The sequence below is a fragment of the Macaca mulatta genome, chromosome 9 (assembly GCF_049350105.2).
Source record: "Macaca mulatta isolate MMU2019108-1 chromosome 9, T2T-MMU8v2.0, whole genome shotgun sequence".
Classification (NCBI taxonomy): domain Eukaryota; kingdom Metazoa; phylum Chordata; class Mammalia; order Primates; family Cercopithecidae; genus Macaca; species Macaca mulatta.
In genome coordinates, this window is record NC_133414.1 from 88,344,637 (window position 1) to 88,371,503 (window position 26,867).

General features: G+C 39.6%; 1 protein-coding gene across 1 annotated transcript in view; it reads left to right on the forward strand.

Moving 5' to 3' along the window:
- The first annotated feature begins 5 nt into the window (after nt 1-5).
- The window catches only part of TMEM26 (transmembrane protein 26), a 65,613-nt gene continuing 38,751 nt past the window's right edge, over nt 6-26,867 (forward strand). The window contains exon 1 of the mRNA XM_001094188.4: nt 6-18,602. Within this exon, the coding sequence (XP_001094188.2) occupies nt 18,412-18,602 (191 nt within the window). The 5' untranslated portion in view covers nt 6-18,411. The remainder of the gene's footprint in view (nt 18,603-26,867) is intronic.

A 26,867-nucleotide genomic window follows, 5' to 3' on the forward strand; every position in this document is an offset into this window, starting at 1 on the left:
GCCATAAAGCAGAGCAGAGAAGTGTGGGAAATAGGTGTGTGCATGTGCATGCACACTGTTTATTTGTGGAGGTGGGGGATTGGCACAACTTGTACTATTACCAATCCCCATTCTCCAAATAAACACACACATCTCATTCTTTCTTCACCCTTCTCCATCTCATGAAAAGGCACCAGTATACACTCAACTGCTCATGTGAAAAAATTATCAAGGACCATTTTTATGCTTTTCTTTTTTTTCGTTCATTTCCCACATTCAAACCATTACCAAGCCCTGCTGGTTCTCTCCATTTGGGCTGCCAGACCCTTATGCAAACCACCATTTTTTCTCCCTTGGGCCATATTAGGAACACCCCAACTCTTCTTCTTCTTTTTTTTTGTCCCCACCTCTCTCCAGCCTACCTCCCTATCTTTGTTACGAGAGACTTTGTAACCTGGTGGTGACAAGGAGTTTTCACAGTGCAAACAGCTGTCAATAAAGCAATATCCCACTTCACAATTTTATTTCATATGCCTCTCCTGGGAACAGACCACTGTAATAACTGTTCGTTCACAATTCCAAGCCCTGCAGATCCATCTGTGAACAAAACAAAGTCTCTACTCTGCTGGAGTTTACATTCTTGTAGGAGGAGACAGACAATGAACAAATAAGTATAAACTGTGCCAGGTATTGAAAATAATATTATGAAGAAAAATAAATCATGGTAAGCAGATAGTGACCGAAGTGCTATTTTAGTCACGGAAGTCCTCACTAATGAGGTGTTTGAGCAGAACCTTGAACGAAGTCACGGGGAGTTATGAGCCAAGAGTTCCAAGCAGAGGAAGAGGAAGTGCTAAGGCCTTGATCCAGGATCATGCTTGGATTTTATGAGGAAGTGTGAGAAGACTTCTGGCCATGCAGAATGAGCAAGACAGAAAGTGAGAGGAGGCCAGGTCAGAGAGGAGGTGAGAGGCTGGATCATGATCAAGTGGAAGCTTTCAGGCCATGAAAGGGATTTGGATTTAAACTGGGTGTGATTGTGAGCCAATAGAGGGTTTGAAGGATCAGTGGCAGGAGCTGTGTCACAATTTTAAATCATCACTGGCTGCCGTATGGGTAACTGAGGTATAACTGAAGGCCAAAGTAGGGATAAACTCATAAGTAGAGACAAGTTAGAAGGCTGTAGTTATAGACTAGATGAGGCCTGAATTAGAGGGGTAACAGTGGGGTAATGAGAATGCTTAGAATTGAAGATATATTTTGAAAGTAGAATTTGCTAATGGCATGGATGTGGGGGCTATAAGAAAAAACAAGCTTAGTCAACTCTGAAATACAGTCTAACAGCAGTTTCACAAATAATCTCTGTCATTTGAGTCATTTGCTATTGTTTATTCAAGATAAGCACTTTTTTTGGTCAAGACTTTATAATATTTAGTATCTACTTAATAGTCTTAAATATTTTAACCTATCTTTTCTCTTGGACTCATTGCAAATGAAAGAATTATACTTGAATGAAGAGAATAAAATTTAGACTATACTTTAATGAAGAGACTAACATTCAGTAAGTTGTAGAGGTTCAAAAGTTGCCTGCTGCTCAACTCTTGTGTCTTAGTCAGAGCCCTGAATGATAAATCACGTTGACCCCAAAGCCCAGGACTCCTCAGGACCCTTGTTTTTTTAGTTAATCTTGTTGAAGAACAACTTCTCTTCCACCCTGCTTTCTTTTCTAAACTCAAAGCCTACTCCAGAGTGGAGAGTTTTTCCACATCCCAATTATGCAAAATGTTGGTATTGGGTAGAGGAAAAACATAGAATTAAAATAGTTTTACTAGGGGCTTGGGAATTGTGAGTGACCAGGAATTTCTGGAATTTTGCAATGCATTGATGGTACCAGCAGCCTAGAAAAAGACTGACTCTCATTGGTTATTATGGGATCTATGTTGTGCAGGTACATAGTAGAAACTCAGTAAATGTGTGTTATTAAATTAAGAAACACAGTACATTAGGAGGGAACTGAAGAAGATATCATTTGGAAAAATGTAATCTATATAATCTTTAGGGGAAAATTCATTCCCTTGTGTGGTATGGATATCATGAAGTTGAGACAAGCTAGGACTTAAAGGGTCATTGCTGCAAAGAGTGGGGGAAGGATTCCATAGTTTGCTCCCTGTAGCTAGGACACAAAAATAGCCATTTACTCTAGGTTTACACTGGTAATTTGATATATTTTGATAATGTTGATATCAGGTAAGCTGAATTTTTAAGAGTTAAATTTTATATTTTCTATAGGGGAATATAAATATAAAAATGCTCAATTAATTACAAAAGGAAAAGTGAAATTAAACTATACTGAGATAGCATTTCTCATCATCAGGTTGGCAAAATGCCAATGTCAGTGCATACTCTGTGGATGACGCTAGTGATGGGGTGGGAAACAGCCATTCTTACATATTGCTGGTAGAAATGCAAAATAAATAGTACAACCTATAGGAAAAGGAATTTGGCAATATTTAGAAAAATCACATACTCATTTACACTATTACTGGCAATCTTACTTTAAAAAAATTATCCCAACGATTCAGTGGCACCATCTTGGCCAGGCTGGTCTCGAACTCCTGACCTCAGGTAATCTGTCCACCTCGGCTTCCCAAAGTGCTGGGATTACAGGCATGAGTCACTGTGCCCGGCCCACATCCCACCCTTAAGGCCGATGTCCCATGACGCAGTGGCCCGGTTTCCTAGTGATAACTAGTTTTACTATTTACTCAAAGCACACAGGTGACTCTGGAGGGTTACAAACAGCCTCACAGAGTGCACAGGACCCCTCTTCCCTCGCCTGAGAGCCAGAATTTTCATCAGTTTTAGTAAGTGACTGATTTCTCTTCTTCAGTGTTCCTCCAAAAGGAACTTTTACCTTTGTCCCTCATTGGTCTAAATTCCTGCTGCATGTGGAATTCAGGCTCTTTGAGGTTTACGGAACCTACAGAAACCTGGGGCATGGCTGAGTCTATTAGTTCAGAATGTGCAGGAGTAGGGTGCTTAGGGAAGAACAAATAGCCTCTTACTTTTTGAGGGCAACAGAGCAAGTTTCAATAGGTCCATTTAGGGTGGGATTGGGAGTTTGTGTTTGGGAGGCAGGAGGTAGAGGAGTTTGAAGTGTGGGGGAAGGGAGCCGTCCACGCTAGAATGTCCAAACCTCAACTCATACCTCAGTGTGCCCTGGTAGGCTTTCGTGGTCTGCCATACCAAGATTTCATTTATTGTAAGAAATTTTTAGCTAATTGCATGCAGTATATTTTTACCTGTGACTAAATTGTCAACTCAGTTTTAAAGCTTGTTGAACCTGTCTTAAAAAGTAGCACTGGGACGAGCGTGGTGGCTCACACCTGTAATCCCAGCACTTTGGGAGGCTGAGGTGGCAGATCGCCTGAGGTCAGGAATTTGCGACCAGCCTGGCCAACATGGTGAAACCCCATCTCTACTAAAAACACAAAAAGTAGCCGGACATGGTGACACGTAGCTGTCATCCCAGCTACTCTACTCGGTAGGCTGAGGCTGTAGAATCACTTGAACCTGGGAGGTGAAGGTTGCAGTGAGCCGAGATTTGCACCACTGCGCTCCAGTCTGAGAGACAGACTGAGACTCCGTCTAAAAAAAAAGTGACACTGTCTGGTAACTCTGGTAACTCCCTCCCTACTGTTTCCATTCACCATTCCTCACTCCTTATGACTTTGGGAATCTGTTGTTGTTATTGTTGTTAGAAGGGTACCAACTTGATAGAATTTAGTAATATGGTAGAAGCCATGTTGATATATATTTTTTAACGGCTCTGTGGGAAACAAAGGCAGCATTGGTATAGTTCTTGGATTTGGGGCTTGTAAAAAAATTCGTTTTTTTCCCCTACATTGGGGGCTTTGAAAAGACGAAGCAGTAAGAACAATAGTCAATTTCATGCTCAATACAAAATATTACGAGCTGAAAAATTCTGTACCAGAGACTTCAAAGAAAATATAAAATATATATACAAAAATTTAAGGCATAAAGCTTAGCTGTTCCATTAGGTAATTTGTGGACTTCAAATAGTTTTAACCATTTCTGTGAAGTCTCCACAATTTACTGAAGAAAGTTACTCTTCAAATCACAACTATTGTTCAATAAAAAGAAAAGAAAAGATATTGTCATGATATTTGTGCAATATTTCTGCATTATCAACTTTTGATTCAGAAAAGGGGGGAAAAAACTGAGTTTCCCCAAGGAAAGCCTGTAGCAATCTATTAAATGAATCTAACATTGCACCTTTTGAAAAGTTTGGAAATTGTTTTAGAGAAAAATTGTTTTGCTTTTATTTATAGCTTCATAGGTCATCTCCAAAGTCTGTGAATGCAGAGCAGTGAAAAATGGAAACACCTTAGTGTTGCTACAGACCACCTTTTGTTTGACTTTTCTTTTGGACTTACAGCATAAAGGTGTTATATTAACACACATGAAAATATTATATTACACTTGAAAATATTTCAAGAATCCTCTTCAACTTTGTAAAAATAAAAATTAGTGTTACTGAAAGAATGAAAACCACCTTGTTACAAACATAGAGGCCTTGCAACAAATTAGGCTTCTGAAATTTGGTTGTGTAGTATAAATTAAAACACACACACACACACACACACACACACACACACACACCAGACATTGTCTTTGTAATTCTGGTTTAGCTCTTCATTGGTTGATTGCAAATCCCCTGGACCTAAACCAAGTCTTCTATAACCCAACTGGTAGCCTGATGTTGAGATGGTAGTATAACCAGGCCATGGTATCTGCTACTCCTGCTTATAGCCAAAGGTGACAAATGAAAAAGGGAACACCTTTGCTAGTCAGAGAGCATTATCTTCCAGGTTAAGGCTATATGTGTAGCTGTGCTTTCTACTAGAATCTCCAAATGAGCTTCTAAAAGTCAATTTCTTTATTATAACAACGTTAAATGTTCAGATGAATCAATACCCAATCCCTATCTTACCACCTAGGTCCCTCACTAGAGTACTACTTAAAGGGAAGGACAGCCTATGCCTTTACCCACATTGTATCTCCGAGGTTCAGCATATGGTAGACACTCAGTGAAAATTTGTTGATTGTTTATTCTTTGTTCCAGACATCTGCCTGCTATTGACAGGCTCGTCATGCAGCTTTTAAAACAGCATGATGAAATCTTCCCCTAAGACATAAAGGAATTTATAATCCAGCCCTCAAAATACCCAAGAACATATGTCTTCTGAAAAAGAGCCCCATTGGAGGCCTCTGTCCAGCCTGGAAAATAAACAGAAAGGTTTAGGACATGCACACAATAATTGGACTGATACATTTTAAATAAATTCCCTCTTCTGTGACAGTGAGAAATACCCCAGGTAGAGCTTTAGTCGTCATATTACACAACTTGGGCTGCCATAACAAGGTACCACAGACTGGGTGGCTTAAAACATAGACATTTATTTTCTCACAGTTCTGGAGGCTGGAAGCCTCAAGATCAAGAGCCAGCAGGGTAGTTTTCTGGTAAGGCCTCTCGTTCTTGCTTGCGGAGGGCTGCCTTCTTGCTGTGGACCTGCGTGGCCTTTCCTCTGTGTGAGCAGGGAGAGAGAGACCTCTAGTGTCTCTTCCTCTTTCTATGAAAACAGTCTGATTGGATTAGGGCTTCACCCTTATGACCTCATTTCAAACTAATTACCCTACGGAAAGCCCTGTCTCCAAATACAGTCACGTTGTGGGATAAGGTTTGAATATATAGATGGCGGAGGGGAGACACAGTTTACTTCATAACATTCTTCCCACATACTTACTTAAGTTATGAGACATTAAGGAGAAGAGTCCATCATACAAGGAGTTTGCATCCTCTTCTGGGGAAAGGGTTAGTGCAGTTATGCTTGTATGCAGGATAGCTGTATAATGTGGTAGAAGTATGATCTTGTTATTATCCTTATTTGGACATTACATGTGTTTTACAGAGACATGTACAGTGCCAAGTTGACAAGGGTGGGCTTATGATGGTTAATTTTGTGTCAGCTTGACCGGACCATGAGATACCCAGATATTTGGTCAAACTGGATATTTTTGTGAAGGTGTTTTCGAATGGGATTAATAATTGAATTGGTAGACTGAGTAAAACTGATGGCCCTCCGTAATGTGGGTGGGTTTTACCAAACCAGTTAAAGATCTATGTAGAGCAAAAGGGTGACCCTCCTCCAAGTAAGAGATTTATCTTGCCTGACAGCCTTTGAACTGAAACATCAACTTTGTGTGTGTGTGTGTGTGTGTGTGTGTGTGTGTGTATTCTTTTTTCCTCTGCCTGATGGCCTTTGAACTCTGAGACACTGGCTCTTTCTGGTACTATAGCAGCCTTACAGCCTTCAGTTTCAAGCTGGGATATAGGCTCTGCAGGTTTGTAAAATCCTATTAATTCTGTTTCTCTGGAGAACTCTGATTAATACAGACATGCATTTCAAAGGCCAGTTATCTCCCACATGTTGTCACTTAGTCATGTGTATTGTAAATGTATTCTGGTTAGTCATGTTTATATTTTATTGTTGCAAAATGTGGGAATCAGAAAATCTCAGCCATAGTTCCCACAGTTTTCTGACTCTTAATTTGAGTCAGAAATTTGAGTGATTACAAAATATCCAAGTGACTATGAAATATTTCCTAAATTCTCTAACATACTAGCTGCATGACCTCGGGTGAATCACTTATTTGCTCCAAAATTCAGTTCCTCATTTGTAAAACGGGGATAAAAGTATATCCTCTTTCTATTTCAAGGAGCCATTTTAGCATCTCATGACATGGCACATGTAAAAGTTCCGGTAAAGATACAAAGCACCATCATGTGATTGAGTTTCTCACTAATACTGCATAATATACACATGCATTTGCTGCTATGTACGTTCATCTTGAATGGAAAATTCCTAAACCTTAGGAAACATCTTTTGATGACACACTCCTTTGGAGAAATCAGAGATGGCAACTCCGTAGCACACATGCTGCTAGTCTTCCTTCCCACTTCCCTGACAGGCATCTGAAATCCACCAAGGATATACTTCTTTCCCACTGAGCATGTTAAGGGTTTAGACTGGTACTGGTGGCTCATGCCTATGATCCCAGCAGTTTGGGAGGCTGAGCTGGGAGGATCACTTGAGGCCAGGAGTTTGAAGCTGCAGTGAGTAAAGATTGCCCCACTGCACTCCAGCCTGGGCGACAGAGACCCTGTGTCTTTTAAAAAATCTTCTAATGTCTAGTATTATATTAGCATTTTATAACCACTACCAATGGACTTGAGTAGGTCCACAAATTGATGCCTCATTGATTAGTAACAAATCTCTAAATTTGTTACTAAGTTAGCAATTCTGTGGGTAGCCTGTTCTGTCAAAGGAATGTCTGGATTACCTTTAATTTAATTGGTGTGTGGATGGCGTGGAGAACTATGTTTAATCTTAATTGTTGCAGTTAGCAATAAGAAGCAATAACTCTTCTGCATCAACTTTGCAAAACATTTCCAGGGTGTCCCTCGGCATTTGAAACCTTTATGGTCAGAAATACAGGCATTTCTGCCCCTCTTTGTAAATTTTCTTACAAATTCTGCAGTTTGTGGGAATTGCCACTGCAAAAAAGAGTGACTAGAAAGGAAACAAGAAATCAGACAGTCTACGCACTAAGAGAAGAAAATGGGCCAGATTATCTACCTTCCTCACCATCCCTTTCTTGTCTTCCTCCCACCAGTATGGGCATAATTAGTCCTTCTGGGGACGGTTTTTTTCAATTCCTGCTCAAATTACATAGAAGAAACCAGAGTTCTCTGATTAAGTAAGCAGAAGGTTTTATATTTCCCTTTGTCACTGAGTCATAAAAAGAAACAAAACAAAACACATTCAGCTCAATCGAAATCTAACCAATCACATAGCTTTATTAAACATAGCATCAACAGAAAGAAAATATGTAGTCTTTGCCCAGAAAGGATGGATGCCAAGAACAGAGTAATTTTCTGGCTTTGTCTTTGATATCTGTAAATTTTATTCTTTGTGCGAGTCACTACGTTCCTGAATAGCTGTTGATATTAAACATTGGGGGAAACTTACAAATGGACAGTGAAATCCATTAGGGATTACCAGATGTCAACTAGCCACACTCCGCAAAGACCCTACTCACATCTGTTTTTGACCTCCAGGGTGCATAAAATACTTTCTTTTCTCTTCTATTATTCTATCTCCTTATTTTTCTGGCCAAGTGTATATTGGATGCAAAACTTGTTCAGACCAAAACTTGGCATGTGAACTCTTGATTTGGCTGCAGTTAGGTTACCACCAATTTGTGAAATAAAGTATGAATAATAATCCATGCTGTAAGAGTGCAAAGTAAAATAAATCTTTGCTTTACATCTTATCGGGGAATATAAATCAATCTGGCATGTAAGTCAACCTTAATTTCTGCATAGAAGTTCCAGATGTAGTTATGATTGTATTTTATAAATATAACCAACATGTTCGCTATAATGAGAACTAAAGACTCCATAGATCTCATGAATGACCCTTTCCTTATAAACACAATCCGAGCCTAGGGGCATGGAATTCAAGTGGGTTTGCTTGATAACTTTGACTGTATACAGTCTCTTCTCATCGCTTTGCTCCTGTCCCTTACTCAATTCAAATTCTTTCCCCCTCCTTATTTTCTGCCAGGTATGTGTATGTGTCTCCGCCTTAGTTGTAGGAATTAGATTAGCTATCTGGGGAGCAATCAGGGCCAAAAAGGGAATTGTCTTTAGTGTCTGCAGTCGTGATTGGGGATGTTAACCTCCATCATTTTTGTCCTTCAAAGTAGGCATAAATATTAGACATCTGAATATTTCAAACTTGATACATTATGAAAGACTGTAGTCACACCTGACCCTCGCTGATGCTCTGTCCACCTGGCACCAGGATGTCATTAGCCCTCTGTCCACTGTGTGCAGGTCTTGCACAGACTTGTAAGACTATCTAGAGCCTTTAGCCACAGTGAAAGCTGGGGGAAGAAAACCATTGGCTCTCATTTAATAGGTACTCATTCTCTATGGTACAGGCACATTACATTCTTTGGTGTCACACTAGTATGTTAGGTAGTGCTGTTACAAAGGAGAAAAGGAATGCATAGAAGGTTTAGGTTCTTTCCTGTAGGGACATAGTACTGACAGCCTGATGCTAAGGCCTATGCCCTCACCTTGTGCTGCTACTCTCCCTGCCATATTAGAGAGGAGTTTTTTCAACCCTTCCTCCCATTTTGCAATTTTTGGTCACCAAACAAAATGCATTCCCATGGTATCTCCTTTCCTTGGAATGTTTTTTTAAAAATATTTTTATTTCAATAGCTTTGGGGGTATAAGTGGTTTTTGGTTACTTGGATAGATTGTATCCTGGTGAAATCTGAGATTTTAGTGCACCTGTCACCTGAGTAGAGTACATTATACCCAATATGTAGTTTCTTTATCCCTTGACTCCCCTCCACTCCCCTCTTTGAGTCTCCATAGACCATTATATCATTCTGTATGCCTTTGCATACCCACAGCTTAGCTCCCACTTGTAAGTGAGAACATACAGTATTTGATTTTCCATTTCTGAGTTATTTCACTTAGAATAATGGCCTCCAACTCCATCCAAGTTGCTGCAAAAGATATCATTTTGTTCTTTTTTATAACTGCATAGTATTCCATGGTGTATACATACCACATTTACTTTATCCACTCATTGGTCAGTGGACACCTAGATTGGTTCCATATCTTTGCAACTGTGAATTGTTCCTTGTCATGCTTTTATCCTTTACTGCTTTGCAATTCTGCACGTCAACATCTGTACCTCCACCATCCTAGGATGTATTCTCTTGGCACCCAGTTCAGCTTCTACCATTTTCTAAGTGTCATCCTCTTTTGAAGTTGATGCCATCTTCTTTAATAGCCTATGACTCTCTTAACCTTCCAGTCATCTCCTTTTATTCACTCAGATACTTGGCACATGAATTGAGATCCTTTTCTACCAAATTTATTTTTAAGAGATTTTACCTTCCCTGGTCATTCTAGAGACATCCAATTTCTTGCTGCCTCTATTTTCTTCTAGTCAGTTGACTTCCTCCATTTTATTTTTTTCCTACACCTCCTAGACTTTACAGCTGATCTCAGAATGGTTGATATCAACATCCTTGGTTCCTTTAGATCTTCATACTCTGTTAACCTTGCCCAAGAAAACTGAATCCTAGATGAATGCCACAGTCCACTTTCTCTGTACTTGGATATCTGAAGGTTGCTAGAGAAAATTGCATATCCCTATATGATGGTGTTAATACAAGCTTAGAATTATTCATTAGCTTTTTATTTACCTTTGCTTAGATTTACTCTTTATCTTCAAAGACAAGCTAAAATCCTCACCACTCTCCTCCAGTTCCCCACCCAATGCCTACTCTTCACTATCAGCACATGGTCTCATATCCTATTACTATGATGGCTGAGATCATCAGACCTGACTTACATCGTTTTCCTGTCTCACTTTAGTCATTCCCTTATCTAAACACTCACCCTTCCTTCCGCCCTGCAATCTCGGAGGACAAGACATCCCTTCTCTTGCGTGGAACCCTTTCCCCCTTTCCCTCCATTTGGTGAACTCTCCCCTCATTTTTTAAGAAATTACAAGTGGTCATTCTTCCAAGAAGGGTTCTTTAAGGCCAGTCCCATAATTGGGTTAGGTGACTCCTTGGAGCTTTACACATATACACACACACACGCACACACTCATATTTGAAGCTTTTCTGGCAAACACACACACACTCATTTTTTTCTAGTGTTTTGGGTATAATAAAAATATCTCTTATTTCACATTCTGAAAGCTGCTAAAAATGAAATTGATTGCGACTTTGGAAAAGTCACCTGCCTCTTGTGGGCCTCAGTTGGTAAAGTGGGAAGATTGGACTAGATAAGCTCTGTGGACCTTTTAGCACTGAGATAATGGTTTTTATTGATGACAACAATCATAGAACAGACAATTTTCATGGAAGGTAGCAGAAAGATAATTGATCGTGGTACTTGAAAAGTATTCTTAAAATGTCACATAATTCCTTTATCTGACATTTCGGAAGTCTATTTTTAAATGTATAATCTGTTTTGAAATAAAATTAAATAACCAAATAAAATGTTATATTTACCAATCAACTTTTAAAAAATAAACCTTTAAATTTTATAATAGTTAGATTTGCATGGAATATTTGCAAAAATAGTACAGAGTTCCTATATACCCTTCATTTATTTTTCTTATTAACATCTTACATTATCATATAACTTTTATCACAAATACAGAACCAACATTGGTATAGTACTACCAACTAAACCCTTGGTCTTATTCGGATTTCATTATTTTTTGTTACTAATGTCCTTCTGGTGTTCCAGAATCCCATCCAGAAGACCACATTACATTGAGTCATCATGTCTCCTCAGTTTCCTCTGGTCTTTGAGAGTTTCTCAGTCTTTGCTTGTTTTTCATGGCTTTGACGGTTTTGAGGAGTATTGGTAGGTTATTCTGCAAAATGTCCCTCAATTTGTCTTTGTGTAATGTTTTTCTCATGTTAAACAAGGGCTATGAGATTTTGGGAGGAAGATCACAGAGGTAAAGTGCCATTTTCATAACGTCATACCAAAGGCGCATGCTATCAACATGACTTATCACTGGTGACATTAACCTTGACCTCAATGTACAAAGCATTTTCATAATCATTACCTCATGTGGTTCTTTTAATGATCATGAAATGGACCAGACTGGTATCCTTAGCTCCATTATACAAAGGGAATCTTGAGGCTGAAATGGAACTAAGGTGTTGGGACTTCCACCCTACTGGTTCCTTTGTAGCACCTGACAACCTCTTCTAAATTATACATAAATGAAGCAATATTGCACAATGCTTTCCCATGTCAACTCACTCTAGAGCTGCTGTGGCTAGGAATGTTCATGATTTAGTGATTCATGTTATCTTCATACTGTAACTGTAAACTTAGGCTTATTTGAACAAATTTAGATCATCACAGAAGATGATCAAATGTTTCTACTGATCAGTGTTCTCCCTTCTTTGTGATGGAGTGAGGCAAATGACATTTACTAGCCCCATAATTTACAAGCAGCTGGCCTTAGAATACTCAGCTATGGTCCCAGCTGGGGAATTATTTTGGGTGTTGTTTACCCAATCCTCACTTACATGTTTATTTATTTATTCAACAAATATTTACTGAGTACCTGCTTTATTCCAAACATTTTTCTGAGCACTTTTGAAGTATCAGTTAATTTAATCCTAATAATAGACACGAAGGCCTAGCATTATTTGTTTTTATAGATGAGAACCAAAATTCAAAGAAATTAAGTAACTCTCCAACTCTCACGTAAGACGTGGAGCCAGCTCTTGAAGAAGGTGGTCTCATCAAGATCCTCCACCTGCACTTTAGATTCCTATTCCTTGTTAGCTGTTGAAGTGTCTGAAAACTGATCACTACCATTGACTTTTATTAGTTTCTAAAGATGAGTAATTATGATAGTTATTACTAGCTTAATAATGTTCTATTTTCCTTCATGTTATATTATAATGTGAAATAATTACAATTTCTTTTCCTGTTTAATACACACATTTCTAACAGTAAAGCAACCTGTGAGTTTTCTGTTTCAAACTGGGAACTGGGAATTAAGATTTCATCTTTGAAATGGAAGAAAGGATTTTGCAGAACCAAAAAGATACAATAATAGCAGTATTAGAAAGCATGAGGGGTTGAACCTCCTTTTTGAGGAAATCCAGGGAGACAGAATACAGACAGGATTGGGTCACTGGAAAAACCAGTGCAGAGGAAAACAGAGCAGTAATGTTTGAGGTGTTTGTTCAACACCTATATTGAGAACAATTGAAATGTCCAGAGATAATTTCTGCTTCTTTACTTAGAGGATATCACTAGTGATGTTTGCCCCCAAGCTAAAACCTGAGAGGTGTTCTTTAAAGAAAAGTTGTTGGGTGGACTGTGAGGCTTCTAGTAAGGTCGTGGGTAGAATGGGAGCATTGTTATGGGTAGATATGGATCTTCACAGCAGCCAGAACTAGGGCATGGAGTAGAAGAGAGACATCAAGGCAGCTCTACCAAGGACTGAATAAGATGCACTAAGAACCAGCTCTCAGGGGAACCTTCCTTGCCTTGATACCCCTGCCTGCTCCTCTTCATTGCACCTGTTAGGGAAGCTGACCTGGCAAGTGTTTCTTGCCCAAGTGTCCAGGACCACAGCCAGCTCTTCCATTTAATAGATAAACAGCAACTCATACACCTATTTCAAATATGTCCTGTAACCAGCCCAGTCCTCGGTTTGTAAAAATAAATGAACAACAAAAGATCATCAGAGTATTTGAGAACCGTCATGTTACAAAACCCTGATGTAAAGGATGGAACTGAGCAACCAATCAAGTAAAAACAGAAATAATTCAGGAAGACAAAAAGGTATTGCATCCACCAGACAAGAATAAACTGCTGTAAAAATAAATCTCATTAATGAGTAAGGCTTATTACAAAATAAGTTGACCAACAACAAAAAAAAAATGACTTATAGAAGTCAACAATAAAATTAAATAATCCAAAGACTAACTTAAACATATAGAAGATAAAGGTAAGAAACTACAAGAACATGGATGAAAAAGACAAAGATGAAAAATATAAGGTATTCCAGAAGGAGAAAACAGAAACAACGAAGGAGAAAAAAAAAGATCAAAGACATAATAAAAGAAGACTTGACTCTCTACCGAAAGACACAAGACTACTGTGTTGAGCAGGGTATATGAAAGAAATGTCCAATAACTAGATGCAGTCAAATGATAAACATTCCAAGGTAAAACAAAATTCTAAAAATTTCTGGAGGTTAAAAAAGTACTTATCTACATGAAGAAGACAATGAGACATAAAACATACTTCTTATCAGTAACATTGCATTCTAGAAAATAATGGACTCTGAAAATATGTGAAAATATATTGAGTAATAATTATATATTGTATTATATATTTTAAATATTGTTTGTTGATTTTCAATTTTTAGAATAAACCAGTTGAGAAGACACAGTATACAGGCTTAATTATAGCTGGAGAATAGAATGTTACAGACAACAATTTTAACAAATTTGAGTAGTACAGGTGGAATGAGGAAGGAAGAAGGTATTGCAGGAGTAATGGATTCCCCAAATCTTGAACTGAAAAATCAAGTTCTGTAAATTGGTAAATCAGGAAATAGAGGAATATAAAGTGTGATTTTAAATGTATAATTGTAACTATCAGAAAAAAAAATTGAAAATGGTAATTGTGAGTGGTTCCTCTGGGGAATAGATACATCTTCCTGTAGTGTATGATTTTTTTTTCATGCATTGTATTACACACACACATACACACACACACATTTATGTATACAAGTGATGTCTGAATAGGATTAAATAGAGCCAAGGGAGGAAGGAAGATTGCCAGGAGACTGCAGCTTCTGTGAACAATCTGCAGCTTTGGTGGCCTCTGGATGCAGATGTGCCTTTGTATTGCATCCCTGTTTGGAGACCATAGCTGCGTGCATAATTGCATGCACAATGTTTCAATAATATTAGGGAGGGGCATCTTTGGCGTCATAGGTGTAGGATGTGGCATGTCATCCCACAGCTGCATGGTACTCCACGTTTCAGTGTACCTGCCATGCCCATTCCTCCCCTGCTTAAACTCTGCTGCCCAGAATCTTACGTTGAAGGATGAACAAAACAACACTAAACTGGTATTTACATAGGGATAGTCAACGACTGGATTTCAGTCAGTAGCCTGCTCTGCGGTCCATAGTGTGACCCTGGTACTTAGAGTTGAAGGAAGTCAGTTGAATTCCTTATCTCAGCAATTTGAATTCAGTGTGGAGAAATCTGGCTGGAAGACAACAGTGTCAGAGAGTTGCTGTGCAAAGGTCTGGAAACTGCAACCTTGAGATCCTTGCTGCCACCCAAGTCCACAGCTGTCCTCAGGCTCCCAGTTCCCAAAGCCCTGTCTTCATCTACCTCCTATTCTTCAGTCAAGAGAGTCCATCTCCATTTTTAGACCATGCATTCCCTTCCAATAACTACTCCTTTTACATGAGCGAATTGAGAAAGTCTCTTCCTTGTAGCCAGAATCACCCAAATTGAAAGAAAATCCTGATAATTATGTTCCGTTTGCATTCAGAAGGGAAGTTGTTAGCTGTTTCCTGGGATAGTGGAACAATCAGGCTACATTTTAGTGCAACCTCAGCCTCTACCACAAGACCTGGGTGCATGCAACTGAGATTGCTTTTTTTCAAGAAGAGTAAATTTTTAAAATTGCTTATTTTTTTCTTTTTGTTTAAAGATTATTGGGCTATTTGCCTGACAGTTTTAAGATACTTCTGAAAGCTTCCAGTCTTTAAAATGGACTTAGGAGAAAATTAAGAAGAAATAACCTTTAATTCTCTTTAATGACAATTTTGTTTATCAGATCCAGAGACAATAGAACCTAATTTGTTTCTGAACCTTCAAAATAGGGAACAACAAATGATTGGAAGATGTCAGACTGACTGCCTTCCCTTTTTTAAAGCTCTCCTAGAGAGCCCTTCCTAGTAGGCTTGAGAAAGAGAGAAGTTGCCGGATGCGGTGGCTTACGCCTGTCATCCCAGCATTTTGGGAGGCAGAGGTGGACAGATCACTTGCGGTCAGGAGTTCAAGACCAGCCTGGTCAACATGGTGAAACTCCGTCTCTACTAAGAATATAAAAATTAGTGGCGCATGTGCCTGTAATACCGGGAGCCTGAGGCACAAAATCGCTTGAACTTGGGAGGCGGAGGCTGCAGTGAGCTGAGAGCGCGCCATTGTACTCCAGTCTGTGTGACAGAGCAGGACTCCTCCGTCTCAAAAAAAAAAAAAAAAAAAGAGAAAGAAACAACTCCTAACTGCAAGCAAGTGGTCTGGCATCATTAGCCAGGCATTGGCATCCTCCTCTTGAACATACAAGTTTTACACAACATCAGGTAAGGCCACTCTGAGATCATGGTGGATCAAATAGGACCTCTCCAAAATTACATCTGAACATGAATATTGTACAAACCACAAACATCCCTTTCTATATTAGATTTATCAACATGCCCAACATAAAATTAACCCCACTTCCTAATAGCATTCCATCTAGAGTAAAGCCTCACTTCCCTAAGCCCCAAAATCACATAGGTCAAGCCCAAATCATGTCTAATGCTATCTCCAATGCTTTTTAACCTTTCTAACACTTTCATACTGAGATGCTCCACAGTGGCCCATGGAGTGTGCCCCCTCACTAAACAAGTAAAAACTCAACTTGTTCAGTTCCAGACCTGTTCATCTGGGGTTTTTCGACAGGAATGTCATGTACCTCCACTCCAATCCTGTTATTACTTGTCTCAGATCATCGAAGAGCAGCTCCCCTGGCATAACTTTCTTGGTCCTCCCAATAATTGCTGATGTCTACCAAGCATTTATCACTTGCCAGGCACTTCATATGGATTAACTCATTTGATCCCCACAATGACCCTGTGAGTAGATAGATTGAGTACCAAATTTACAAAAGGACAAAGGCACAATACAACTAAGTGACTTAGTGAGTAGTCTAAGTCAGCTGGTTGGTGGATACAGGGCTCTAACCACCACAGCACACCGCTTCCTTCCATGGCATTCGTCTGCCACACTATGCTTTTCCACTTCACTGAATAGCCTGTGGTCACTGTGTCATCAGCCAACATTGAAGGACACTAGAAACTAGACTAAACAGCACCGGTAAATCACTGCTGGATTTCCTGTAAGATGTGGGAGAATGCTGACCCACAGGAGGAAACAAAAGTTCTCTCAGATCTCAGTATCGGAAATCACTTCTAAGCTTCTTGTGAGCAATCAGAGATTTCTCACCTAATGGAGGCATTAATCATCTAACTCGCAGTTTTTCAACTTGATTTTAAGAAAAGTATGACATGATTTTAACTTGACTACACCTAATCAGAAAGATATTCCCTATGCACTTTTCTTTCAATGTTACTAATGTGGTCAAGGGAGCATTCCTGCTTGGTTGGTATTATAGTAATATGACTAATTAATTCTATATCTTCCTTTATAACAAAGAAAGAGGGAGTTTGAGGCACAAAGCTTTGGAAGGCACTAATTAATATCTAGAGAGATTTCAATAACTTAGTTTATTATATTTTAGCTATTTTTGTAATTACCTTCCAACTATAGACAACTCTACAGGCTTTCTATTTACAAGTGATACAAGTTTCTTTTTAAAATAAATTTATTTGAGTAAAAATTTGAGGACATTTAAAGAAAAATGTTAAGTCAATAGTAGTACAGGTGGTAGGACACCAAACAAGGAAACAAAAACGACGAAGGTGTTTTGGGAAACCCTGACTTCATTTCTTGTGTTGGATGCTGGAAGAAGGAGAGTTTAATTCATGGTCGTTGATCTCAAGAGCACAGGTCCTTGAATTTGGGAGTGCATGCATTTTACCTTCTAATCGCATTCCTGGCTTTATCATCCGTCGTCTCCTCCTCCACTTTCCCCTCTGCAGTCTTATCTTGCTACCCCTATATTTTTTCAGGAAAAACAAAACAAAACAGAAAACAAAACAAAACAGGGGTGTGGTGTGGTGGGGGATGGCACAACAAGGAAGTAAAAGTGACCAGGGCTACCCACTGGCCCAGGGAGGTGTGCTAAGCTCACAGAAAGCCCGGAGGGTCTGACTGCCTCTGATCCTAGGAAGTTTTAATTCTTCAAGCTGGGCAGTAACCGGGTTTCTAAAACTGCTTGGATTCTTTGGCCCTCCTGCGTCCCGGCTTCGGGTCACCATGACAGCGTGAAACGTGGGAGTGAATTAAGTAAGGAGGAAAAGTAAGGAGGAGCTGCCAGAGATGCGCTCCTCCTCCGCCTTTCTGGCTGTGCTGCACCTTGACCTTCAGTCCTCCTCCCTTCTCTTTCCGCCCCCTCGTGATGGGGAAGTTCTTGGGGACCTCACGGAGGCCCGGGGGCGGGGATAGAGGACAGGGATGGAGACTGGCCCCGAGATTGGGAGGGGGGTGGGCAGCGCTGGAGAATAACGCCCAGGAGCCGGGGCAGCGCAGCTACACACTCCCTGGAAAGCCCAGCCGTCTGGAAAAGCTGGGTTTGGATTCGCCCCTCTTTGAAGAGTTCTCAGGAAGTTTGGGGGAGGGGCGAGCTGCGCACCAGCTCTACCGGCGTCGGGCGCTGAGGGTGAGAAGGGACCACAAGCAGCAGCAGGTCTCAGTGCTTGTCATATTCCTGCCCACGGGTGGGCTCCGGACGCGCCCGGCAGGGTCCTGGGGGCGCAGGCAAGGGGCCGTAGGCAGAGTGCGCGGGCCAGCATGGAGGGGCTTGTCTTCCTCAACGCCCTGGCCACTCGGCTGCTGTTCGTGCTGCACTCGCTGGTCGGGGTCTGGCGAGTGACCGAGGTGAAGAAGGAGTCGTGGTACTGGCTGCTCGCGCTGCTCAACCTCTTGCTCTTCCTGGAGACTGCGCTCACCCTGAGGTTCAAGCGCGGCAGAGGCTACAAATGGTGAGAGTGCCCCGGGAAAGCGAGGGCTCACGGGGCCCTAAGGTATTGTCCCCCACCGCACTCGCGGGCAGCCCTAGAGTCCATCTTCCCGCAACCCGCAGATTCTACTAGAATTTGGACCCCATTTGTCCTCGCTGGGAGCTTGGAAGGCACGAGATGCTTGCGCATCTCTTGGGCACGCCAGGGCTACCCTAGGGTCTCAGTGCAACACTGGGAAGGCTCGATCCGTGAGCCTAGGCAAGAGTCACCCAGTCTCAGGTTTGGAAACTTGGAAGATCAGTAAAGGGAGGAAGCGCTGGTCTGTTTTGCTGAATGTGCCCCCCAAATAGGGGAGTCATGGGACAAGGAGGTTGCCATGTAGTGTGCCTTCTGAAACTGGGGTGTGTGAGTGTGCGCGGGTTACTCTGCGTGCGTGCACGTGTGGGAATGTCCTTCGCTGGGCATCAGCGACCTTCGCAAGAGCTGAGCACACGGGCCACCCTCCTAAGACGAGAAGACCCTCCCTGCGCATCTGGGGTTTCATCCGCTTCCCTTCCCTCCAGCCGCAGGCGTTGCGCTCTCTCTGGCACAGCGCCAGCTTCAGGTGTCTGGGTTTGTTGGCTTTGGGGCTTGGCTAACGGCCTGCCTATCTTGCCAGGAACGGGTTGTAACGCTGGTGAAGGGACCAGCAGGTAGTAGTTCAGTCTTAACCTCTGTGTACAAGAACTACACGCCACGTGTGGTGCTCATTTTCTCCCCGAAAGGCTTGAATGACAATCAAATAATTGAGAAAAAGATTCTCTTGCCATTGACGAAGAGCCTCTCCTAACCCCCAGAGGAATCCGTCTGGAAGTTCATCCAGAACTTCTGCAAGTTAGGCCTCTTTCTGTATTAATTCTTAAAATGGGATGTGTTTTCATATGTATCAATACATTAAAAATACTTCATGCTATGAGAAAGGAGAAAATGGTATTAGGCAATTTGCAAATTACATACACAATGGCATTATAGTCATCGTATTCAAAAAATGAAACAACCGCTCTACAGTTTTACATATTAAACTACAAAATGCTTTGTATTTCCTGACAGTTCATGGAAGAAAACATGTTGCCTCTGAAGATGATGTGAATCTTGCTTATATTTTCTACTGTTGAAAAATTTCTAGAATTATCAATGCTCGAATTATTCAAGAACAATTCTAATTTAATACAACCAAGATGGGAATGTGACTACTCTTGCCTCCACTTCCCCACCCCCATGAAGAATTTATTAAGCATGAGACATTTGAGGTACTTTCCAGTGTGCCTTTTGGAAATCTCAAAGAAAAATGGTGTTAGCTTCCCAAATAAGCCTCAGGGTTAAAGAAACAAAAGGGGAGAAAAGTGTTTGTTCACTCAGCAGGTCATATAACATTGATTTAACTTTGACTGAGTAGGTTTAACAAACCAGAGTGGAAATATCTTTGGTCACAGAAAGATGAAGTCTGAGGCTGAAAACTGTTCCATGGAAAATAGTCTTGCCACCAACCACCAGAGATTCTAGGAGACCTTCAACCTCAGAAGAGAGGCTTGCTCTCTCCCTCCACGAGTAGACCAGAGGCCTTAACTTGCATTAAGTCATATACTCCTGTTGTGTATAAATCCTATACAAATGGAACTTTACCTTCATTTCTATATCTTTGTTTACTGCTGATTGGGACTGACATGTAACTTACAACTGAGAGAGGAAAAATGGTTGGGATAAAAATGAGTGATGGTCAGTAAGTCAAGTAATGCAGGAAACTGGGGATATACTAGTGTTTAGAATATGCACCTCAAAATCAGACAGATAATGGGGTAAAATCTGGGTTTTCCTACTTGCTGTCAGACCTTGAACAGGCTACTTAGTGTCTCAGCCTCAATTTCTTACCTGTGAATACTTACCTCATGGGCAATTAGAGAATTATATGAAATAATATATGTTGATTGGTGATGAATAAAAAAGCAATGATCTTTTCTAGATCCAAAGATTTTTCTTTATTTTCTTCTTATTAAAAATATTCTTGTATCAACTAGACACATTTTAGGTCTGCACATGTCAGACAAATTTACTTGAGTGACTAGCCAATACACTATTGGTTCCAGGCAAAAATGTTGAAAAAAAAAATTCTCACCTTTATTTCGGAAGAACAGACCCATTATATATACTGTGCATTATAACACTAATTCAAGGAAAATCTTGCTGGCATGGTATCTACTATGCCATATTTGAAATAAGCAAATTTGAAAATAAGTAAAGAAAAAAGTTGATTGATTTGACTTAGTGTAAAATTGCAGCAACAAATGAGTCTTAGTAAATGGTCTAAAAAGGAATATGATTAGTAATGTTTTATTCTGTTGATGTTACCAAATACAACCGAGTATACAAATATGTTCATTCTTTTGGTAGACAAAGCCCACACACTATTCTGTCATAAATATGAGAGAAAAAAATCAGAACATGGGCTGCTAAAACATGTAGGAAATTATCTTTAAAACAATACGGTAACAATAAAAAAGGGCTAGATTTGGGGAACATTCCCTTTCTAGGTGAAGTATTCTGGTAAAGCAAGGTATAATTTTTGGTTTTGAGTGTTAAGAAAAAATTTCCATTAGAAAATCTAGGCTGATGGAATTAAATAGAGATGAAGCAAACACTATGACAACATCTATACCTCTATATAGAAAAATATTAATATGCATTAATCTATATAGATACATAGATAAACCTTTGTTCCATTGCTCTTATAGTCTTATATTTTGGAATCTACCCTATAGAACCAAAGGTACCCATATGTGAAGACATGAGCAAAAATATTAATATCCATCTTGTTTGTGGAAAGTAAAGCTGAAAGCATACTGATTATCCATCAAAGGAATAGTTAAGAATTGTGAAATATTCATACTATAGGCTATTTTACTGACATTAAAAATAATGAGCTAGATGTTAACCACTAAACTCGAAGAATGTCCATGATATATTATCAAGACACTAAAGTTATAGAGTTGTGTATATTATGGTTACATTTTTTTAAAATGTAAAACAATTGCCCTTTGTATCGGTTGAAAGCATTGTTTCTACAAGTTGAAATGAGGAGTGAAGGAGAAGGAGGAGGAGAAAGAGAAGGGGAAAAGGAAAAAAAAAAAAACCTTCTGTATTGAAAATAAATAAAGAAGAGTAGATTAGAATAGATTGAGTGATTGAATAAACCTGAATGATGGACATACACACACACACACACACACACACACACACACACACACACACGGTGGAAAAGTTCTTTTCTTTGAAAATCAGATCCATGAACCTCCTTTGAACTACTCTGGGCTACTTTGAATATTGTCCTTTTAATTTAAATTTACACTTGGACCCAAACGAGTCCAATCTATAGAAATCGTGGAACAATGAATAGATCTATAGAGGAAAATGTGAACTAAATATTTTGAAACATAGCAAACATATGACACTTATCCAGAGAATCTTTCTTTAGCTATCCTTTGGAAAGGAAACATGGAACTGGAATTGCTGAGCTCAGCTGTCCAGGGACAAGTAACATTACATCAACACTACTAACTCGCCAGTTGGAGACGTTTAATTTGTTGGAATCCTATAGAATAGAGAAGGTGAGCCAACAACACGTCCCCCGTTAAGCTAAAAAAATGTGTGCTCCTGGAGTTTGCTTTTTTTCCACCTAATATTTATCTGTTTCACCTGCGTATTTAATTACATTTCTGTAAGATGAAAATGAATATCACTTGGCTTAAGCTTTTCTTGATTTGATTTTCTATTGTCTGGGCAACAATCCAATGGATCTGTGAATTACCATTTAGGTAAAGTCAAAGAAAAGGCAACATTTCAGCTGCTTTCCAGCCAATAAAATATTCCTCAGGGATAGAAAAAAATTACTAAGATTGTGACAAGTTTGAAGCCTGTTCACTCGAAAGCAGGCATTATCTGAGAATAAGTAGAAAGCTAAGTTGAACTTACTGGCAAAAGTATACAATTTTAGGCACTGGAGCTTTCTTCCCCAGATAAATCCAAGGAAAATATCATTTGTGAGTTAATAAATAATAGCTCACCTATTTGGTCACGTTGCTTTGTTATCTCTCATTTCCTTTTACTTTATTAGGTTCAATCAGACAAGTATTTCTGAATTGCTTAATGAGCAAGCATGATATAGTACTATGCTAAACACTGCGTGACCAGACCAAAAAAAAAAAAAAAAAAAAAAAAAAAAACAGAAAACAAACACGGTTGACATTTTAAAAGGTAGCATTTTGATAAAGTGCTCAAATGTGCTGCAATGAGAATAATTATGAATATTTAGCATTTCCTATGTTCCAGAACCTTCCAAGTGTTCCACACAGATGATCCCATTTCATCCTTTCAGTATCTGGTTTATTTTGTTTCTCTGTTTTCTCCCATTTTTAGATGAGGAAACTGAGGCACAGACTTATTAAGTCATCTCTTTTGGGACCAGTTAGTTGTCAGTTGAGAGAGAAGAGTGAAAACTCCAGGTTCCCAGTCTTACTCACTCCAGCAGTTCAAAGGAGAAAGGATGTGCTGCTGAATACTGGGTCGGGAACAGGAAACTTGACAGCATTTGAGCTGTCGCAGGAAGAATGGGTGAGAGCTGTATCTGGAGAGAGGTGTGCGAAGGCCATGTAGAGACAGAACCTCCTGGGTGGGCAGGTGAATTAGGCAACCTTGAGCAGGTTTCTCTAGAGAGGGCACAGTGTTTACACTCTTCTTTCAACAACAATGTACGGAACATCTACTACATTGTGTCAAGTACTGACAATATGGAAGTGAATAAACAGGCAAAATTTTGCCCTCGCAAACCTCACGTTTTAGTCAAGGGGCTCAGAAAATAAAGATGTAAGTAATTGATAAACAGATGAATGAATAGGTAACAGAAAATTGAACAAATGAGTGATCAGAACTCTGAAGGCCTCAGTGGTTTGGGTGACAGAGTGAGGGGGGTGTGCAGGGGAAGGTGCCACTGGATGGTCAGAGAGTCCTAACTGGGGATGTGACCTTTGAGCTTAGGCCTTCGAGAAGAGAGGGCGCCAGCCAGGCATGAGGAGGCTAAGAAAAAGGGACAATCTTCATGAGCCTTCAAATATTTCTGACATACCCTCAAATGACCGATTAATACTGTTTTTCTATTCCTCCCTTTTTCTTATTATTCCAGTGTCCTTAGACTCCATGTTAAAAACTCTTCTGAATTTCTTTAACTTTACATACCTCATGTTAAACACTGTGCATTAGATCTTGTCTGGATGGCTCACAGCTGAAAACAGAAAAGACAAGTTAGGAAACAGAAAGGATTCTATCCTAAACTGATCTCAAATTCAAACCAATTTTGTAAAAAGCTCACTGAAATCTGTTTAGATCATTCAATTGCATTTCAAAAGTTCAGCAGTGAAATTGAAAACCTAGACTCAACAGATGCATACTGTGTGAAATTTGATCTTGATTTATAAGTTTTGAGCAATGCGGAAGAACTCTGTATGATGTAATTCTGTAGTATGTGATAATATGTACTTTCCTCCATCAAAAATGTTTATGAAAATGCCAGAGAGAAGGTTTGGAAATAAAATTCTTCCTTCCCCATTCCCCACTGCAATCTTTTTGGACCCCAGAGAGGATGACATAGAGGGATTTGAAAGGAGACCCTGTGACTTCCATATGGCCAACTTGGGCACTGGAAATTCTCTCAGAAGATAAACAATTTCTCTCCCTCTTCACACTTCATGTCCAACTTTCCTGAAATCTCTCTTTAGCTTTTTAGTGTATCTGAGGGTTTATACTACAGGCATACCTCATTTTACTGTGCTTTGCATATAGTGCTTTTTTTTTTTAAGGTTTGTTGTAGCCTTGATGGGAGCAAGTCTTGACACTGTTTTTCCAACATGTGTGTTCACTCTGTGCCTCTGTGTCAGCATTTTCTTTTTAGCAATAAAACATTTTTATTTATTTATTTATTTATTTATTTATTTATTTATTGAGATGTAGTCTCACTCTGTCACCAGGCTGGAGTGCAGTGGCATGATCTTGGCTCACTGCAACCTCCGCCTCCCGGGTTCAAGCCATTCTCCTGCCTCAGCTTCCCGAGTAGCTGGGACTACAGGTGCACACCACCACGCCTGGTTAATTTTTTGTATTTTAGTAGAGACGGGGTTTCACCATGTTGGCCAGGATGGTCTTGATCTCCTGACCTCGTGAGCAGCCCACCTCAGCCTCCCAGAGTGCTGGGATTACAGGCAGGAGCCACCACACCGGGCCAGTATGTACATTTTTTAAGACATGATACTGTTGCACACTTAATAGACTAGAGTATAGTGTAAATATAATTTTTATATGGACTGGGAAACCAAAAATGTTGTGTGATCTGCTTTATTGAGATATCTGAAACCAAAGTATGCTTGTATTTGTTATCTTCCTGTATGTTTGTGGGAATGTGTGTTTTATATCCTGAGTCTTGAACTCACTGCAGAAGGATGACTTAAATGTGTATCATTTTGGGAAGCACACACTGAATGTTATTAGCAAATGGCTTTGCTTTTAGTAATCCAAGTCATGGTTTAGGAAGAAGAGTCTTCTTCAAAAATTAGTACCGTGCATTACTCCCAAGAGGTCGTATTTCCTTCTTTTGCCTCACAGAAGACTTCAGACCAATGTAATAATTATGTCTGCAAGTAGAATGGGAGCTCCAAGAAATGGAACCACTGAATGATGGCCATGCTTTCTTTATGATCATGTTCAACTGAGACACTTAGAACTGAAAATTAAGGTTACCGATATATTTTTTTCACTTCTTGTACTTGACTGGAAAAAAAAACAAAGTATAAATTAGCATGGGCAGCTCCTATAAGTCAGCATAAATATATTCCTACTTTTAAATTTCATGCATTTCTTCTCATGGCAGTGACATTATGCATACAGCATCAGGACAAATCTGAATAGCTTAACTTTTTTCCAACAGTGGAAAATTCACATTTACGTCAAGGTTTATTCTCCCTCTGTGTATATTCCCCACTACTCTGGAAATTCCTATAAAGTCTTGGTACTAGGACAATTAGGCCTTCAGTATATAAAATGTTTTGTTAAAAATAACAGTTTCTTTCCCTTTTTTTAAAAACTAAATTTTTAATGTAGGCACTTCATGAAATGTGCTTTTTTGGAAAGTCATATTGAAATCATATTAAGAATATAAGGCTTGTTAATGTAACATGCCAGGGTGAACGCAAATTTTGTTACTTTTCTCTGAATATAAACCTATTACCTATAGTTATTTAAGGAGATGGGTTACATTTTATCTTTGTTTTGTCTGACTTACCTCAAAGAGGTCGATAATGTACAACTGACTTAATGTTATCCACTTATTATAAAAATCAATCATCCTTAAGCACATAAAGAGGTCCTCTAATATCAGTGCTGCTGTAGCCCTGGATGAGGGGGTGGGGCTGTTCTTGTAGTGTTCCTTTGCTTTCTTATTTCCCAGATTGAGCTTCCTGTCCCATACACATTTTCATCTACCTGAAATAGCCTCAAAATAAATTAGCTGGTGCCATTCTCAGACAGTCTTCTAATACTAGTGGTGATGATGGTGATGAAGGTGATGATGGTGATGATGATAATGGAGGTAGTACCACTTATCAATTATTGGGTACTGACAATGCTACAGCCTGCTTTCTTTCCCTTGTCTCATGTAATCCTTACATTGACTCTATAAATTAGTTGCCATCTTAATTACCATTTTAGGGTGAGTACACTAATGCACACCAACACTAAATCATTTATCCAAGGTCACAACTGATAATAATAGAAAATGAAAACAATTCCTAGCATCTGGTGAACACTCACATTTATTGAGCCAGGCATTGGCATTGCACGCATCAACTCATCCAATCCTCACAATAGCCCTGGTAGTGTCTTTACGCCTCTGTTTGCAGATGGGGAAGCTACAGCTTAGAGGTCTGGAGAAGGATTCTTCTTCCCAGGATTGAAAGCTTGGTAATCCTGTGTTAAGTCTTCCCCTTACTCCATCAACCTATTTCTTACTTTTTGTATTCAGTAACTACATTACTACGTAATTTTTAGGGTCAAGGATTGCCTGTAGTAGAGAAAGCGTCAAAATTTTGTTGGTGGTGTTTTTTTTCTGTTTTTGTTTTGTTTTGTTTTAATTATGTAGGTAAAACTCAAGTCACCTGCTAAAGGAAGACTGCGATGATTTTGCTTAGAACACAATGTAGGGAAGTCCAC